General features: G+C 49.2%; 1 protein-coding gene across 3 annotated transcripts in view; it reads right to left on the reverse strand.

Annotated features, from left to right (window-relative positions):
• The window catches only part of TAF3 (TATA-box binding protein associated factor 3), a 40403-nt gene that overhangs the window by 15140 nt on the left and 6285 nt on the right, over positions 1-18978 (reverse strand). For 2 of the 3 annotated variants that reach the window (XM_078871360.1, XM_078871359.1), the window contains exon 3: positions 14444-14704. In XM_078871360.1, coding sequence (XP_078727486.1) covers positions 14444-14654 — 211 coding nt within the window. In that variant the 5' untranslated portion in view covers positions 14655-14704. Of the gene's footprint in view, positions 1-14443; positions 14705-16905; positions 17001-18978 lie in introns of those variants that run through there. The other variant, XM_078871361.1, reaches the window with a different exon arrangement.

Here is an 18978-nt window from a genome sequence, read left to right on the forward strand (position 1 = left end):
TTTACCGAAAAAACCTAAGAATATGGAATCCACCCGTTCCATCTGTATGAGATAAGAGCGTTGCCCCCCGGCACGTGCGGGGTTTTCTCCGGGTGCTCCAGTGTCCTCCCACATGTAAATACTCAATGGCCGATAACATATATGGGGGGACCGCAGGGGTGGGGCGGAATTTGGTGCCGGCTCACTGCCTGGCTACTGCCTTTCCCGCTCGTCTGCGATTCCTCAGGCATCCGAGTAATTGTCCATCTTTGGGAGCGAGCGGACACTTTCTAGCACGTTACGAGTTGCTGCCAGCTATGGCTGCAAAGTTTTGTCGTACATGTTGTGTATATCGTTTAGTGTTAAATTTGAATCACAGTTCCTGTGATCACTGTTACATTGTTTTTATAGCTTTATTTCGGTGATTTCGAAAACGTTTTGGTTTAGCCATATTTGTATGTTGTAGTACAGAGTTAGCTAGATAACTTTAATCTAAATTGTCTTATGGTTGTTATTGTTTGACTTGCATCCCACTGGGATTTTGCACACAGCGTTGATATACGGTGCTTTTTCTGGAAGACTTTGCTGTTTTTTCCTGGACTTTTCTGTTGCGTGTAGTCACTTTAAGATGTTTCTTGTTCATGTTTTTATTTGTTGCGGTTGCACCCGATTCAAGAGCTGCATGGCTCACAGGGCTATGCCTAATAAATGAAATGAACTGAATTATGATGATTAAACAAGCGTAGTAAGTTGATGGTCTCAGCCTAGACAGAATTTGGTTTTATAACTAATTTGGCAAAATTCTAGCCAGGCGGGAGGGAAAGTGCTATCCACTACCGTGGATAAGAGCTCATCCAGGAGCTATTTCACAAGTAGTTCTGTTATAACTCCTTCCGTTCTCCAACACGGCGAGGGCGATTACGCCGCTCTGCGCGAGTTGCCAATGGATCCTTCCGTCTTTACGACTTCACGCCGATAACGCAATCGGGATAAAATTGGCAGAACACAAACATCGGAGAAAAAAAACAAAAAGTTGGCGGTGAAACGGCCATATGAAACGAGCACAACGGTTTAATAACCGTGCATTCATTATGTATCGGCAACTTAAAGAGAGACACAGCTCGTATGACCACAGCAATAAAGATGATGTACTGTTTCCAAGAAGTGCGTACGGCCGTTCACTGGTTCTTTAACGGCCGTGAAAGCTTTGCATGGTTTGCTTAGCATTCGCTTGCCTGCGCTGACTGGGGTCCCATCATTCATTCACATGAAACAAATCGTAAGTGGCGTGCGGAGGAAACATTACAAAACTTGAGCAACAAGGGACACATGCACAATTAAAGACCAACTGTTGGAAGATGTGACAGGGTGGCAGATCAATGGGGTCAGAGATGCCGAGCAGGGGCACTGTTCCTGAGACACCCTGGGTTCTAATCACGGGTTTTAGCCGCTGCCTTGAGTAAACTGGATTTTCAGGCGTAGCCCGGTTGATGGTCTCAGCCCGGTCAAGAGTGACGGCACAGAAAAGCCATCACATTGAATTGGCCTTTTCAATTAATTTGGCTGAATTCCAGCTTTTGAAAAGACGTGTAAAAAAAAATATCGCCTTCAATGCCATGCGACGAACATTTCTCCGTGAAATTGTTTACAAATTATTGTGTGGATACATTGGTCACTTTAAGGGATCTTAGAAGCAGTGTCTGCGATAAAATCTCTATCAATCTGCCACACTCCACTCTGCACGATTGCCCAACAAATTGTTCATGTCACAGCACGACTTCGAAATCGCAACTGCAATGAAACTTTGAAAAAGAATACGTTCTTTTCCAACTCCACAGTTACACAACCATGGGGGGCGGGGGGGCAGGTAGGGGGGGGGGGCAAGGCGAGAGGGTGGACACAGCCTCCACCCGCCACAACTCCCACACAACTTAAAGGCATGAAGAGAGGTGGACTTCATAAAAGGTGGGGGGAGACGTTGGGACACAAGCAGTCTTCGGTGGATACAAGCTGAACAACTGGTGGAAACAGCAGCTGAAATCGTTTTACAGACGAGTGGAGGAGCCTATGGGCTTGACAGGCTGAGGCGGCTGGTGAACATCATCACGACGGGCCGATCACCTTTGCCGGTCGAGGACCGGTCGAGGTGGGGCGAGCGGCGAGCTTCGCCGTTTAAACTCTCGACGACCTTGGGAGCTCCAATTATGGCGCTCGCCCATTCCAGAAGCCCCTGCCGCCACCGCCACCGCCGCACGCGGCCCGATTAATTACGCGAGATAAGGGTGAGCGGCAAATCGCGAGCTGCGCTTTCTTGAAATGGGGAAAAGAGGGGCGGTGCGGGGTGGAGGGAGGTTGTGTTCCCCATTGCCCCCCCCTCCCCGCCCCACCTCTTCGTTTTTTCCACCTCACAAATCCGCACGGAGGAAAATAACTGAAAACGAGAAGGCAGCTGGGCGGAACGAAAAGCGGTCCCATGAAAGAGAGAGAGAGAGAGGCGAGGAGAGAGAGGGGACTTTGTGTTTTTTTAAAGAATGTTTTAAATGGTGGCTGTGAGGTGGGCGGGAGACAGGGAGGGGTCGGCGTCGCCGGCCGACGATGTGCGCGGACGTGTTTACGGAAGAGCCGTTCGGCAATTTTTCACCGAGACGCTGGCGCGGACGCAATGGCACGAGGAACCCTAAACCACCGCAGCGCTGGGGACGCTGGACAGATTTCTAAAAAAACTGCTAAATGCCTTTCAACAGCAAAGCGACTTTTCATTCTTCCTATTATCGGGACCCCCAAATAAGGGTTGCCCAAAAATCTGAAGGCACAAACCGACGCTAAAATTACTCTTTGCGAATGTGCAAATTATTTTGCCCCGACAGCTCCCGATCGGCTTCCATACTGATAATTGTGTTTATGTGCGAAGAAAGGTGATTGCCTGAAACATCCCACATTATTATGATATATTAAGGTCACACAGACACACGCACAGTGTTATTGACAAATGTGTTCAGTTTTTTGTAATCTGTGGAAGAAGGGAGGTGACTGGAAGGTATCTAAAAAGTAGCTTTGTGATGATATCCTCTTCCTTTACACCGCTAATTAAATCCTTCCATGGACAAATACATGTTGGACAGCATTGCGCAATCCACGCGTGCGCAAGATTATTCCCAAATTGTTTTATATAATAAACGGAATGATAGACGGGTTTTCGGGTTCTACCATGTGTGTTGGTCGACACGACGTACGACGTTTCGTTGCACGTGATGGGATATATCCGAAACGTCGGACGCTACGCCGAACAACATGCGGTGCAACCCTCAAACACATCGCAGAGCCGTACAGCACGACCGCGAAAGCCTACGCAGCAGCAGCAGCCTTAAGAACAGTAAAAGGTTTCACGCAGCTCCACGGGGTCGCAGTGCGAACTGTAGTCGGGCCGAAGACTCCATCTCCCTTTGTTCAAAGGGCGCGTAACACACTCGCCTGGGAAATCGTGTCCCCTCGGGAGTGTTCAAATTGGTGGGGGGGGGGGCAATTTGATTGGTGAGCAATAGCACGCCCCCCCTCACCATCCCCACTCCTGACTTAGCCAACTTGTCTGGAAAAAACCCACCGCTCCGCTGGTTTTAAGACAGCGCCACTCATTCCAGAGCGGCAGTTGTCGTTGCGACGGCGCAGGCCAGAACAGCCTGTGACTAGCGGCTGCCCTCGTTAATAATTCTGGCCAAGCGTTGAGCCTTGTTCCCTGCGGGCGCGAGCCCAAGTAGCAGGCGAGGCCACCGACTCGCACGTCCGGAGAAGGCCGGGTTGAAGCCCGGGGTGTTGCGCGCGAGCGCGGCACAAAACGAGCCTCACCAGTGCGGCTCGTGTCTTGGCTTTGTAACGGCGGCTCTGGTCATTTTAAGTCAGAGCGTAGTATTATTGGTCTCAGGTGAGTTCCCAACAAATATGCGGAATTTTAGTTCAGCGTATATAGTTTTAGTCATTAAAACACAAAAATTTAAAAGTGGAACACATTAACCGATGTTAATTTAGTCAGCATTTAATGACTAGATTAAGAATCCACAGGCAAAAGGCTTGCCTAACGATTCTCAAAATTGAATGCCATCACGAGAATAATCAAACAACACTGCACTAACGTTACACGGGCTGCCGTTGACTCGACTAATAAGCGTAATATGTCGACGACATTAACACCTACTGTATGGCATTGCTGACGAGAAGGGGCACGCGCACACAAGGACGGGGAAACGGAGGGGCCCTGCACGAAGGGGCCCCGCAAAGCAAGGGGATCGGCAGGAGCTCCCATCAGCTGGGAAATCATCCCCCCTTTGGGAGGAAAAAAATAGGAATAAGGGAGTGAAATTTTTCGTTTTATTTTTGGTGGGGGGAAAAACATTTTCCCTCTGCTATCTGCGATCATCTCGCACTGGCCCCAGAGCGATCCCAGCATGCCTTGCAATCCTTTTCATCCCTTTCCCTTCATTAATCACAAGGGTGGGCAGGCAGGCGGGCAGGCAGGCGGGCGTGCGAGGGGGAGGGAGAGGTGGGGGGGGTGGAGAGAGAGAGAAAGGGAGGGAGGGAGTGATGGTGGGGCGTGCCAAGATGCATAATCTGTCGAGCTGTAAATCGTGCTCATACAAAAAATATAAAGCTACACACGCACGCACACAAGAGATATAGAGACACACACGCAAACACACCGCCATCGTAACATGCGTTAAAATACCCCCGCCGCACAGGGCACGTGTCCTTTTCAATGCGAGCGCTGTTAAATGTTAACGCGAATGGTCTTTTATTAAACAATTACCAGGGAACTGAAGCTAATAATCGGACGAGGCGGTGATGGAAATCGCGCTGCCGATCCCGTAAGGTCACGGTGGCGGCGGTGGCGGCGTCGCACCAGCGACATGGAGCCCTATCGCATCCATCTTGAAAATTCAAAGCAGCGAGGGGGAGGCGGAGGAGGGAGGGCGGCGGCTGGAGGGTCGGAGTGAGATGATGGCCAAGAGGCGAAGGGGAGGGATGAGAGCAGTAAAAGGCAAAGATTCAGCAGGAAGCGTCCCCCGCCTATGGCGAAGGAGGAGAGGGGCACCCGGGGGCCGATGGGGGCAGCCAGACAGGGTGGCACCGCCTTGGGTGCATGCCGAGACCGGCGCTCAGGGGCCGCCGTGACCCTTGGGTGGTGCGGGCCAAAAACGAGACGAGGGTAGCGGTGGGCTAGCATTGCTACAGCTATAATGTCCGATCATCGGCATCACCGCAAAGATGACCACCACTACCACCACTACCACCACCACGATCCTGCCTGTCAACGTCACCGTGACTATCATCATGATCATCATCACCACAAATCGGCATCGCGTTCACCATCATCACTACCCATCACTACGATTAGTGTTATGATCAGGGCCATCACCACGGTCACCACCATCACCACAATTAGCACCACGATCAGGACCATCATTATAATTGTCACGATTATCATAATCATTGCCACCACCACCACCACCACGAGATGAGATGAACTGGCACAAGAAGGGGTTAACGGATGATGAGGAGGAGGAAAGCAAGGGGGGCATGGGGGAGCGACGCGCCACGGTGCGATGCATCGCTTGGCAAACTGCGAGCACGCAACTACGCAAAACAAAACAGCGAGGAACTCAAAACAAACACACGCAGCTCCCACCGACCCTACCCCCATCACACCACCACTACGCGCACCAACCCATACCTGCGTGTGCCGCTTTAAAAAAAATGCGGTTAGTCTGGCCATCGGATGCACCACGGTGGAGCAGAGTGGGTCACAGGAGTCGTTAGTATTACCGTCACTGTAACGTTATTCCGTTTCGTATTTCCACATGTGCAATGAAAATTCTCAAGTGATGTCATCTCCCACCGGCCGGGCGATATTAATTGCACACAAACACGAGGGCCACAGTGACACCACATCACCCTCCCTTCCAACAAAGAAACACTTTGACTAGTCCAACAAGGGCAGCACCCAGCTGGTCAAAGGGCCAGTCCATTCTGGTCCCGGGAGGGGGGGAAGGGGTCGTCACAGTTGAAAGGCTCCTCTGCCTCTGTTTGTCATAGGAAGTTGTGGTAGGAAGGAGCCGTGGGAAGCACCAATAAAGCAAAATTAAGACTGATGACAAAGAGAAAGCTCTTCTGAGACTCGTAAAGAGGAGAAAAAATAACAACAAATCCTCGAGCCTCATTCCGCAAACGGCTTCCTTTTGACGCTTATTGCAGAGGTTCACGTTTGGAGCCCAGCGGCCACCCTGGTTAACAACAGCGGGCTTATCAACCGAATATATATACGCGCTGTCTAAATCACGGTGGATGGTAAACATCCCAATACATCGCAACGCGCGAATACAATATGTCATTATGGTGATATTACGGAGTGTGTGACCTTTACTGTGAAGTCTTTTCTTTCATTAACCAAACTTCAGGCCCGTGTCACTCAGTCATGGGGACGGAGCCCCAGGTGTGTATCTAAAAGGATCCAGTGTAGAAGGACCTTTGCCCAAAACATTGTCGATTATGTTATTTTTAAGGCCAGTGTTGTTTTGTTAACTGTAGTTGTGCACCACTGCCAATGCAACAGCAGCATCACAAATAATTTATCCAACAGAATAAGAGCAACTGTTTGTTTTTTTTTATAGAATTTTCCTTTAATTACGTATCCACATGAATTGGCGGGAAAAATGTTAATGTACAAAGGAGTCCAGAACTTTTGAAATCGTTGCTTTGCGGAGGCTCAGCACCTCCGTTCATTACAAATTGTGAAGAGATTGTGAGATGCAACTTGCATGAATGATGCCGTATAAAACTGAAATAAGTAGTATTACTAATGTAACTAAGCAGCAATAGTGGGTTTGGTGAATCAGGTGCTGGTTCAGAGCAGTGAGCCAATATCGCCGAGACCTGGGTTCGAACCCAGACAGCTGCATGTTGAGAAACCAGATTCTCAAGTGCGGTAGGAGCAATGACTACACACAACAAAAGAACCCATCACATTTCATTCAATTGTGCTCTTAATTTGCCACATTTTTACCTCTGATAATAAATATATGTTTTGATTTGAAGCTTTCGTGACTGCAGGAATATTTTATACCTACGTGACTTTACCGAAAAAACCAAAGAGTATAAATATACGTTTGTCACGTGGTGAAATTACTGTCGGTGCAGCCCTCTACTCTGTGGACCGGAGGTCACCTGGATGAATCTCAGCGGGAGCTCTGTGATATTCACTTCCGTGGGCCATCCGTTCTCCAACACAGTGGGTGCTGCTCTACGAGAAAAGCGAATGTATTCATCGTCTCAAGATGACCTGACACCAGCAGGACAATCGTGATAAACAACTTGGGAAAAAAGACAAAATAGGAAAGCGGTAAAATGGCACCAATTTCTGATAAAAATCGCCCGACGTCGCTGGGTCCCACACACAGCGACGGGCTCACAAGAAAACCGCTCTGATGGGACGCGACCGGGCCAGCGGTAACATTACAGCACCGGCGAGCGAACCGCCGTCGACTCGTCCGGCATGCTGGCGCCTGCGACACAAGCGTGCAACCCGCATGCACACGGTGCGGGTGGGGAGGCTTGGGGGAGCTAGAGGGGGAGGTGGAGGGGGAGCAGCGGAAGGAATGGTCTGTGCGCGACGAAAACACAAACCCAACGATCCTGACCCACACCGCCCCAAGAGATGTCCATCGCACGCTTCCCACGCGCACCCACTCAGGCTGCGTCGCCAGCGTCCGCCGGGGCGCATACCGCGACGGCACCGGCGTGCTAGCAGCGTACACCCGCCCGGCGTTGCCATTGGGCAGTTTGGCCTAGGGACGGTTTCAACAGACTGTCGGTGGGGCACACACAAAAATGCAATTTAATTTAATTGTCTTCAGTCTTCTAACCAATGCAGGTTCCTGGGTAAAAATCCCTCCATCTCTGTCCGATCTTGAGCTTTCTTCTGAATTTCACTGCACGCACCCCGCGCCCATCCATTACTTCCTTGAAGGTGTCAAAAGCAGGATCGGTCTTAATTCTGGCTCTTGGTCTATTCCCAAACATCTCTTCTCCCAGAACTTCCTTCATCAAGCTTTTCACTTTTAATGTGTATAGCATGTACATACCAACTGCATCTACGGATGCCGTATACAACGGTGGAAGATGACGCGCATCGCGGAGATGAAAGGGAAGTGTTTATATTTTTGAAGGTTAGATTGGAATCATGTTAGAGATGGCAGACGGTTTAGTCACAAGCGGAGGGGGAGAGAAAGATCTTGAGCCGAGACTGCAATAGGGGGGCGGCAAGTTGGTAGCACAGATGTCTGGAAGGAGAGAATTCCGGACCTTGGGAACAACAGCAAAGAAGGAGCCACCTCCCACGGCATCGCTCACTTTGTTGGAAAGTGACAACTCACCCCCTATAACCGCCCAACATCCCTCCGAACAGTGATTGGATGGAATGTCACAATCCTGGGTAGTGAATCATTTCATTAATCCATTGCTTTGCTATTGCGGCGAATGCCATGCCTTAAGTGGCTGCAGGGATTCTGTCAACGTATCACATACGTCTTCCACGGATCGAAAAAAACATTTGATTCTCACACGGGTGATTCAATTAAATTTGAACATTATCACCATCGGCCATGGTTAATCCACTGCTGAATGAAAGAATCCACCATTGACATATCAATGCATCGTCACGCTTTGATAATTCCGCATATTTTCCTTGCAACATGGGCCATGGGATCTCTTAATCTGTCTAATCACGGCACTGTGTGTTAATTTGATAATGGTCCTGAAGCAAATTGCTGGGGAGGTGAGGTTCAATTTGGGTGGCAGATGAACCCTAACCCATTTGGCAGAGTAATTCAAGCGGCAGGCCAGCACAAAGAGCACTATTTAACAAGACTAATTATACAAACATTATTTAATTCTCCCAAGCTGTGCACATGCGTATTCCACACACTCAAACGTTGGGGTGGAGCTCATACTCCTTTGGTGGGCCCTGAGCAAGTTGTGTAACGTCCACATTCCTAAGATGGGGAAAAAGTATCTCCACAGGGGGTAACAATGGTTGTTGACTTCTGAAAAACTAGTACCTTTTAGATGCTCGAGTGATGATCTGAAAAAGTTGTTTTTTGCTCCAATTTCTATTTCCTTCAATGCCACACTTTATATGATTTAATTTGCTTTTGCATTCAGGTCAAACTAAATCAATTTCATACCTTGATGATGATGATGACAATGGGCCGATTCGACCTCCGTCTGCAATTTGAACACGCGACTTTGCAAATGCGAGATAGGAGACCTGCCGCAGGACCACCTGCCTCGATTCTCAAACGACTAAAATACCTTTCACCTACCTATCAAAATACCTATTTGATACCCACCCATGAAATAGCTACAGTTAAATCTAAACCTTCAAACGAATACTGCACATTGCATTCCCGTTCTAGCACGGCATGCGTGCGTGCGTGCAGCGGTCCTTTCAAGTCGCGCACCCAACCCTTGCCGGCGTGGTGGTGGCGGCGGCGGCGGCAATCTCTTCTGCATGCAAAAAAAAACAACTGGCAAAACTATTTCCTTGGCACAGGTAGTGGTAGGCTGGCGGTCATGCCACCCCGAGGGCAGAGAGGACACGGCGGGGTGAGGCTAGAATGAGGTTTAGGGGGGGGAAGTGAGTGAGCAAAGTGGGTGGGTGAGTAAATAAGTCAGCGAGTGACACGATGGGTGAGTGAATAAGCGAGTGAGAGGGTGGATGAGCGACTGAGCGAGGAAGTTAATTAATTAATGGGGGTGAGTGGGTCAGTGAGTAAGAAAGTTAATGAGCAAGTGGGAAAGCGAGCAATCAATGGAGTGTGTTTGGGCGAGTATGAGTGAGAAAACTGATTGAATGAATGAGCAAGTGAATGAAGAAGTGAGAAAACGATCGAGAGAGTCAGTGAGCCATTAAGACAGTGACTTAAGAAGCGCGTGGGTTGAATATATAAGCCAAGCGACTGAACGAGCGAAAAGGCGAGTGACTGAGTGAGCACGCAAATGTGTAAAGCGAGCGAGTAACTCATAGGAGTAAGCGAGTCAACATAAGAGTTAGGAGAAGAGTGAGCGAGTGAACATGCAAGCACGTGACTGAGCGAGCAAACTCATGCAACGAGTGAGTAAATATGTGAGCGAGACAACGTGAGCGCGTATAAACGGTGAGCGCGTAAACAAAGTGAGCGAGTAAGTGCGTAAACAAGTGAGTGAGCGAGCAGGTGAGTGACTGAGTGAGCCAACGAGCCACCGCACGGCTCACTGGACATGTCCGCCATGCCCCAGGCCCTCCCGCTCATTAGCATTCAGGACCCCGGGGCAACCCCCCCCCCCCCCGCTGCTTTGTGCCGCGTTATTACGGCCAGTTTACAAGCGCACTTACAAGCGAGGGTCAAATGTTAGTCGGCTCCCCTTAATAACACTTATGGGCTTTTTATTTTTTTCATTAAGCTCGGATGTGACGGGGCAGGTTGACGCTGGGCAGCGGCCCGTGAACGAGCTACGGGCTGCGCAAATGGGCAACGCAGGAGCCGGAGTGTGCACGTTAGGCACACACAGGTATGTTTTCAATTAGGCCGCGGCAGTAAATGTTGCGCGGAGAACGGCGTGGGTCCGAGCGGGTTCCCACGGGCGAGCGTTCGATCGCCGGCTCTGCGAGAAACTACGCGCTAATGAAATTACGGCGTGGATGCGGAGCCACAAAGTTAACTTAACGAGGGGGCGGGTGAGTGGGCGCAAGGTTGAAAAATAAGCACGTGACGTGTGTGGTGTGTGAATCCCATGCAGCCGAAGAGTGGCATTATCATAGGAGTCAGCCCTGATTAATCCACTGGTGGATGAAGGCCTTCCCCCGATCCACCGCCGTATATCACAATCCCACGATGGGAACGATCCGTGCTGCATGTGCACACGAGTCGATTTCTTTGCCGCTTTCCTGTGGTGGACGAATCCTCGGTCAAGCGTTCCCTCCCTTGGCTGCCACTCCTATCAGAAGTCTCGACCACTGGCCATCAACCCTTCTAGCGACGTATTCCATCTAAGCTTTTCACAAGTCAATATGTCATTAACATAATTCGGCTTGGAGAAAAAACGGCATTATGCCGAACAACGCCGGGTACAGCCCAAATACATAACAGCGAGCCGTACACAGTAGGCTCTCTGTTGCCTTGAGTTCACGAATCACAAAGCTCCCCCTACAACCCCTGCCAGACCCCATATCACAAACCCTCTACAACACTACATATCGGTCTATGGCGCATGTTGTAAACAGCGTCGATGCAACGGCGATGAAATCTTGTCTGCAATCAAAAACAAATCTCCCGCAGAATCCCGCGTGCATACCAGGCCCTGCGGTGGTGTCGCCAACTGTGGTTGCCCTGCGTAGCCAGAGGGGGCAACCGCAAGGCTTAAATGTGGGTGGTGGACTTATTGTTTGCGGCACAGCAAAGCCAAATGATGCAAAACTACTGATTAATGGAATCAGTACTGCTGATTCATGGCATCGGCCATACATTGCAAAGCAGGACCCTCCTGAAAAGATGGTCTCAAGACTAAGTGAGGCTATCATCACGGATTAAAGGCATTGCTGTTCAGCGCAGCGCGCAGACCACTGCACCACTGCTCTGCCCCAGTGCAAGGGTTACTGCTACTATATAATAATAATTATCACAGGTTGAAAAGGTTTCTTGAATCCAAACACTTTGCACTTCATAATGCTGGCTTACTACGGCAACCAAAAGACCAAAAGCACTGAGACATTTTGGGATGTATGAAGCCCATTTCCAAATACAAATAAATTATAACGATGTTGATGATCAAAGTCAGAGAGTGTAATACTGTACTGTAAGAAGAGATCTTAGTGGTTGTATCAACTTTGTTACAACAACTATGGGATGTAGCAGGAGAGGACCGGACAATGGGGAGGTGCGGTACGGTGGCATCAACTGTGATGACCCCCACACATTCATTGACCTTGAAAGTAACCGGCCCATATGTAATACTTATTCACTTATACGTTATAGGTGTGTCTGAGTGGCTTGAGGGGTGGGGGGGTCTGTTGATTTACCATAACACCGCATGTTTGCAAGTTATATCTGTGACATATACAGCCAAAAGTAAATGAAAAAAATAATTGCCCCACATGTATTAAGACACATTTTGTTTTGGTCTCACCATAGCTGTGATTTTGCTACAGTGGAAATATGACAGACACCGTGAAGTCTTCGTTTGTTAACCATAAATTTAAGATCAAGGACTTTAGCAAACTGTGAATGCGATGAGATGCAAACCCATCAGGCGTGCATCATTAATGACCCAAAACAAAACCGCTGCATTCTGGTGGAACAAGCAAACTCCACTCTTAGCGCCCCAGATGCTGTGGAATGGTTTACAACATTAAACAATTTGTAACCAGCTGCTTTTTCCAAACGACATATGGAAAAAGACCACAGTTTTCCCTCTTGACAGAGATAATTTTGTCTCACTGAATTCTGACCTGGTGATATAAAGTCCAAGTACGTGTGTGCACTTTCGGTTGACGAACTGATCTCAATCAAATAAATGTTGATGTATATTCTGTTTATTAATTGTGCGAGATAAAGTGAAATAGTCAGCCTTGTCCCCTAAAATGTTTCGTGTGCAGCGCTACATACAGCCAAATTGAAAATAATCTCACCTCTCAAGTGAGAGGTCGCAAACAGGTTTTGATTCCTTACCCGAACCCGTACCCGGCCGCACCAGGGTCGCAAACGGGTACCCGTACCCTACCCGATACCCGGCTACCCGTACCCAGCCGGGTATCGGGTAGGGTACGGGTACCCGATTGCGACCTCTGGGATGAAGCCATGTTGCAGGCGCAGGTGGGTTGATTCTAGGAACTTGAATTGTGAAAAGAGACAAGACGTTGGGAAATGAGTGACAAACAGTTACTCACCAGTGACTCACGGCCTACCCGTACCCGTACCCGGCCGCACCAAGGTCGCAAACGGGTACCCACCCGTACCCGACTGGGTACGGGTAGCCGGGTATCGGGTAGGGTACGGATATCAGGTACCTGATTGCGACCTCTGCCCCCCAGCCATCCGCACTGTCGACTCCCTGTCCCTGTCCAAGCTTAAGAACTTCCTCTTCTCCTCTGCTTATGCCCAACTGCCTCTCCTCTCTATATAAAATAAACTTGCCCAACTGTTTCTGTCCAGCTTATTGAGATAAAGTGAGCATTTAGACGACAGAGATAGCCACATTACATTGTATTACCCAGGGCTAAGCCGCCCTCTGCTGGTAGTACTTGGTATTAAACATTTGGCACGTTGCTAAAAGAACCTTTCACCATCCCGAAGCTGTATGTTGAACTTCCTATGCACCGTACATAACCAACCATGCTAATCGGAGGTGCGGGGGAACGACAACAAACTGAACACAAAAAGAGGTTCTAAAGAAATTAGTTTTCAAACTCGAAGATGAGTTTTCAATCTATTAGCCCGGCCCCAGGCATTTGAAAGTCGACTCAGAGTGATCGGACGTGTCGTAGGAGAATGGCATCGGAAGGAAAGTGATGAAGATAGAAGCACCAGGGCGGAGGCTGAGAGGCTGGCCTACAGAGGTGGTTCCAAGTGGGGAGTGGGGGGATGGCCCAGTACCGGAGAAAGTGGAGAAAAAGGATCACAAAGGCAGAACGCACCTGAGTAGAGGAAGTGCTAGGAAACAGAAGAAAACGAATTAGGTTGTCATGGTTGTGCTGTATAGGTCTCTGATGTGGTTATCAGGTTGTACCGCAGGTGGTTTTGGCACCCTGTCCAAAAACGCTTCTAGCACATGGAGCGAAACCACCAACATCATGCTCACCAACAAGCGGTAGGACCTGTACACAAGCCCAGGAGCTATAGCAGAATAATTTTATGGTTTGGGATTCATCACCATGGATATAGTGGCTCCGCTGTGACTGATTGAAATGGCGGTGACTACTCAAATACCACTTTTCCACCCGCACATCTGGACCATGTCGGGGCCGTGCTGAGCCACCCTGGCATGGACGTGGTTGTATTTCTAATGCAGAAGCCGAGCCATCCAGCTGATGTCACGCGCAATGTGTGACCTCAAGAAACACACAGATGCCGCGATGGTACACACACAGACAGCTATGCACGCTCGCTCAGTCACACACACCTGTTTAGGTGATCTTCTTTTTAGCTATGATGACATCAGTTGCATACACCATTAGCCCTGGCCATCCTTGGCCCCGCAGCCTGATTCAGATGTCTCAGCATTATCAAAGTTTGGTTCTGGCTGGGCTCATAAAATAGGCAGTTGAAACAAAAAAATGCGTACCGTCAGTGCGCCCCACACTGGATTGGCTCAGCCGTGCCAGTGGAAAAGCGGCGAAAGCGAGCTGGGACAAATCCTGGGCAGGGGGTTGCAGCAAACTCACCTTCCTGCGCGGACACGAGCGGCGGCAGGTGGTCGGGGATGTAGTCGCGGCGCGAGGCGGCGTCACGGGCGCTTGCGGCCGCCACCGCCGCCGCCGTCGGAAAGCCGAGCGTGTTGGCCTTGACGGCCGGGAAGGCAGGCAGCGTGTGTGCGAACGCCACTGGCTCCAGGTTGTGCACAAAGTCCTCCAGCTCGTGCAGGCTCACTCCCATGAGGCCGAACGCCTGCCCCACGTCCTCGAGATCTGGGTCCGTGCGCCCGTCTGTCCGCGGCACCACACACACACAGAGTGGCAGAGTTCCTCATGCACTGCAATTGCATTTGACAATTGTATTTGCAATCTTGATTTGAAGCTTTCGTGACTGCAGGAATCCATACTCTTTGGTTCTTTCGGTAAAGTCACGTAGGTAGAAATAAAATAAATTGTATTTGCCCTTGTCATGGTTTATCCTTGTCTAAAACTAGGAGATAATTAGTCCTGGGCTTAGGTATCAACTGCAACACAGGTATGTCCTTGCAGTGAAAGATGGTTTTGCAGTTTCTCCTTGTGTGTTTACATATTAGTACAATAGATGTCCGATATACATGTTTCTGTAACTTAACTTTGTAATTGTACTATTTGTCAAAAAAGTATCTGTCCGAGCCGACTCAGGCTACGTGCAATTTATTGTTTCCCAATGATTAATGTTTGGCGCAATATTTGCAATATCTCACGTGACACAGTTGTTTTTACCCCGCTTTCTATTTGCTCCATTACTGAACTTTGTTTTTGCCTTTGCCATTTTGTTCACCCAGGTCACTTTTGCAAATGAGACCTCAATCCTGGTCACTTGAGTTCTCATCTGGTTAAAGAAAATAAACTTGCCACTTGGACATGTAAAGCCACGTCCCCACACAACTGAGGGTTGAAATCGCTCTTGAAATCGCGCAACTTGAATTAACTGCAACTGCTTTGCCCACATCTGAGCAGCTAGTTGCGCAAGCAAATTGCTCTCAGACCCGCACATTGCAATCGCCTGACAATGATGCAATCGCACAATTTGGATTTAAAGATATCATTTGTGATGTTAGGGTGACGCCGATGTTGACGTATCATCATTAGCCACGGTCAATCCACTGCTGAAGGACTCCCCCCCCAAGCAGGCGCCACCTCTCACGACCCTGCGGTGTGATCCACCGAGCAGCACCTGCTCAAGGCATGATTTCATTGCTCCATCTCTGCAGTGGACGTCCTCTCGGATCGGTCCCTTTATTTTGATGCATGGGTTGATGTGATCGATGACATTAGTGACATAAGCAGCGTCCCCCGCGCTCATGCGTGTCTTGTTTATGCAATGATAAAAAAAAACATCTGGTAATGATTTGTTTGCATTTTTACTGCTTGTGTTGTGGTTATTGCAAACATGATTCCTTGTATAAAGGTGTCAGTTTTGTACCAGTTGAAAGGGTAAAAACCTACTACTACTATGTGGTAATGATGTTTCTGCATGTGGGTCTTTGGTTGGTCTTACAGATTATGACATGGTAATGATGAAGTAATGAATGATATTCCACGTGCTGACATCAAGACGATGATGTTGGTCACGATGTTGAACACATTAACAATGTTGTAGATGATCCCAACGATGTTGACATTGTATACAATAATGATCCTGTTGATAATAAAGACGTTTGCGATGTTGACGTTAATTATGTAATGATGGTAATAATCTTCGTGACGTTACCCGCTAGCACGCCAACACGTGTCTTGATGATAATGGTGCAGCTGATGGTGATAACGATGCTGTTGCTGTTGAAGACGACAACGATGTTGGAGGTGATAACCATGTTAATGGTGATGCTATAGATGATCGCAGGTGATGATGCTTATCATGTGCATGGCAATAATACATCATATTAATGATGATGTTAATATTAATAGTGTTATGCATAAAGCTGCTGTCTAACGTTCTGATGTTAATGACGTTATTGAAAGATGATGTTAATGATGCTGTTAATTACACTGACCTTAATGACGATTTCGCTCATTATGTTAATGAGGCTATGCATTATGACACCACGATGATGGGTGATGTCAACGATGTTAATTGCGATGGTATGACGTTGTGGTTGGTCACGATTTCCCCAATACAATGTCGATTACGTTAAGTGACATTATAAACGACGACGATGTCCATGACGGAGCCGATTATGTTAATGATTTGGTAATTACGGCGAGGGAGATGTCGCTTATGTTTATCACGAGGAGGATGACGACGACGACGCTCATTACATCGCATGCCTATGTTCACAACCCTATCGAAGGTGAACAATTATCATACGAAGTGTCAATAACAACAATATTCCACGCGCAGCAAAACATCGTGTTTACGTCTGAAAATACCCCCACCCCCAAACCCCCCCACCCCCAATCCAAACCCCCCACACAAACCCCACCCCCTCCCACCATCCCCCCTCACCTACAGGGACCCCCTCAGCACCCAGCGAGGGGGTGCGAGCCCCCCAGGGTTCCCGGACTCGAACCCAGGAGCACCGGTCGCCATCTCCGCGTCTCCCCCGCCCAGGACAATGCCATCTCGGCACGGCCGCGCTGCCATTGCATTCCCCAGCGCGCACAGGCGCCGCCGCGCGAGCCCGACCTCCCCATTGGCCGCGGCACCGGAGGCGTGGCGGCCTCGAGCCAATGGCGAGGCTTGTTAGGGAGCGAGTCGCGCGTGCGGGATGGGAAATGTAAACGGAGGGGCGGGGACGCAGAGCTCTCCCCCCCACTCCTCTTCCCCCCATGCCCCCACCCAGGCAACACGGCCCCGCCCCTCGCAATAGGCAGGCCCATTGTGATGACAACCGTTAACGCAGACACACACACACAACACGTGTTTAATTGCGAACTTTTTTTGTACTAACGTTGTACAAATTGTGCGAGGCATTTAATGCTCATGCGGGGTAGGTGGCTAATAGCCCCATCTGCCCAGACACTTGTCCACGAGCGCAAGCGATTTATTCTCGCGTTCAACACATTTTGTCAACGAGTGCTGTGGCCTTAAAAGAAAATAACATACTGTGGGCGACGTCTTGGGCAATGAATGGCATAACGGATGTACAGCCCCGAGCCGGTGGTGGAAGACTACGATTCCACATTCCTGTGGCCGGGGGCGTGTACATCCATATTGGGCTGAATTCATCGTTGTTCCTGCACACTGTGATCAAACGTCTTTGCTCATCGCTTTCACCGACCCGCACTGTGCAGAGTGGTGAAGTATGGGCAATTAACGCCCCACAACTCACATGTTGTGGGGAGCTCCTCGTCCAGCAGTGGATTTGATGAAAAAAGGGGCTGTACATGCATGTGTGTGTGTGTTGTGGGTCTCTGATGTGCTCTCGACTGATTATGCAGTAAAGTGTTTGCGTGTTATGTATAGAGATGCAATATTGTTAGGCAAGGTATACATGAGTGCGGCTGCGAGTAATGGATGTGTATGCAATTGCAGGTGTATGGGACGAGGGCGGTACGTGAATATGATGAGTGTGAGTGTATATAAATGCGAGTGTGTACTACGACGTCAACGTCATCATCTATGAAATACACACAAACATCATTCACGTCATCATTAACATCCTACATGACAAGTCACCATGGTGACAATTGCGTTATACGAATACCTGGTATTTATGTAAAACATCAACACCAGTGAGACAAGGGTATTGTGCTGACCAGACTTAAAAGGTGCTCGCTAGTACCACTTGATTCACGAATCTCTGTATTTTGATGAGCGGATGCGATTAGAGTGAATGCATAAGTGAGTGAACGTAATGATGCGTGTAAATGTGACGCGTGGATGTTACGAGTGTGCAGATGTGTTGTCCGATTAGTGCGACTGTGATGTCTGATAAGCGCCAGTGTCACGACTCACCAGTGCCAGCGAACCGACTCAGGAGTGTAATGAGCGAACGCGGCACGAGTGTGTTTAAGGTACGACCGCACATCACGGACGAGACACATGAGCGGTTCAGTTGACACCGCCGAGTGCCAAGACACTCGCAATAATCTCATCTTGTAATGCGCAGCACAATATTCGCTCACTGTCGAAGAGAGAGAACAAACTCACAGGCACCAGGAACCACAGAAGAGCGGTAAAAAGGCAGCCAGCCACGTGATGAGCCGGCAATGCCAACAATTGCCCAAGCTCTGCGCTCCTCGATATATTAAGGTGTTATCAGGCAATTAATGAGTGTTAGCATGTGGGAGGGAATCGGAGCATCTGGAGAAAACCTCCGATTAGCATGGTTGGCGACGTACAGTGTTAAAGAAGTTCAACATACGTACAACAGGTGGAGTACACATTTTTGCTGAACTGCCTTCTCCTGGCGAGCCAGGGTATGGCACCTCAGAAGGGAGTTTCACAACACATCACTGGCTTACAGGAGTGCAACGTCACAGCCAGCCTCTGCGGTGCCCCAGGTGTGCGATGTTCACCCAAGCGCGTGGTGTCTCCAATGTGTGCGATGCCCTGGTGTACGCTTCTCATTCGAAACCCC

Source organism: Lampetra fluviatilis, chromosome 32 (assembly GCF_964198595.1).
Source record: "Lampetra fluviatilis chromosome 32, kcLamFluv1.1, whole genome shotgun sequence".
NCBI classification, from domain to species: domain Eukaryota; kingdom Metazoa; phylum Chordata; class Hyperoartia; order Petromyzontiformes; family Petromyzontidae; genus Lampetra; species Lampetra fluviatilis.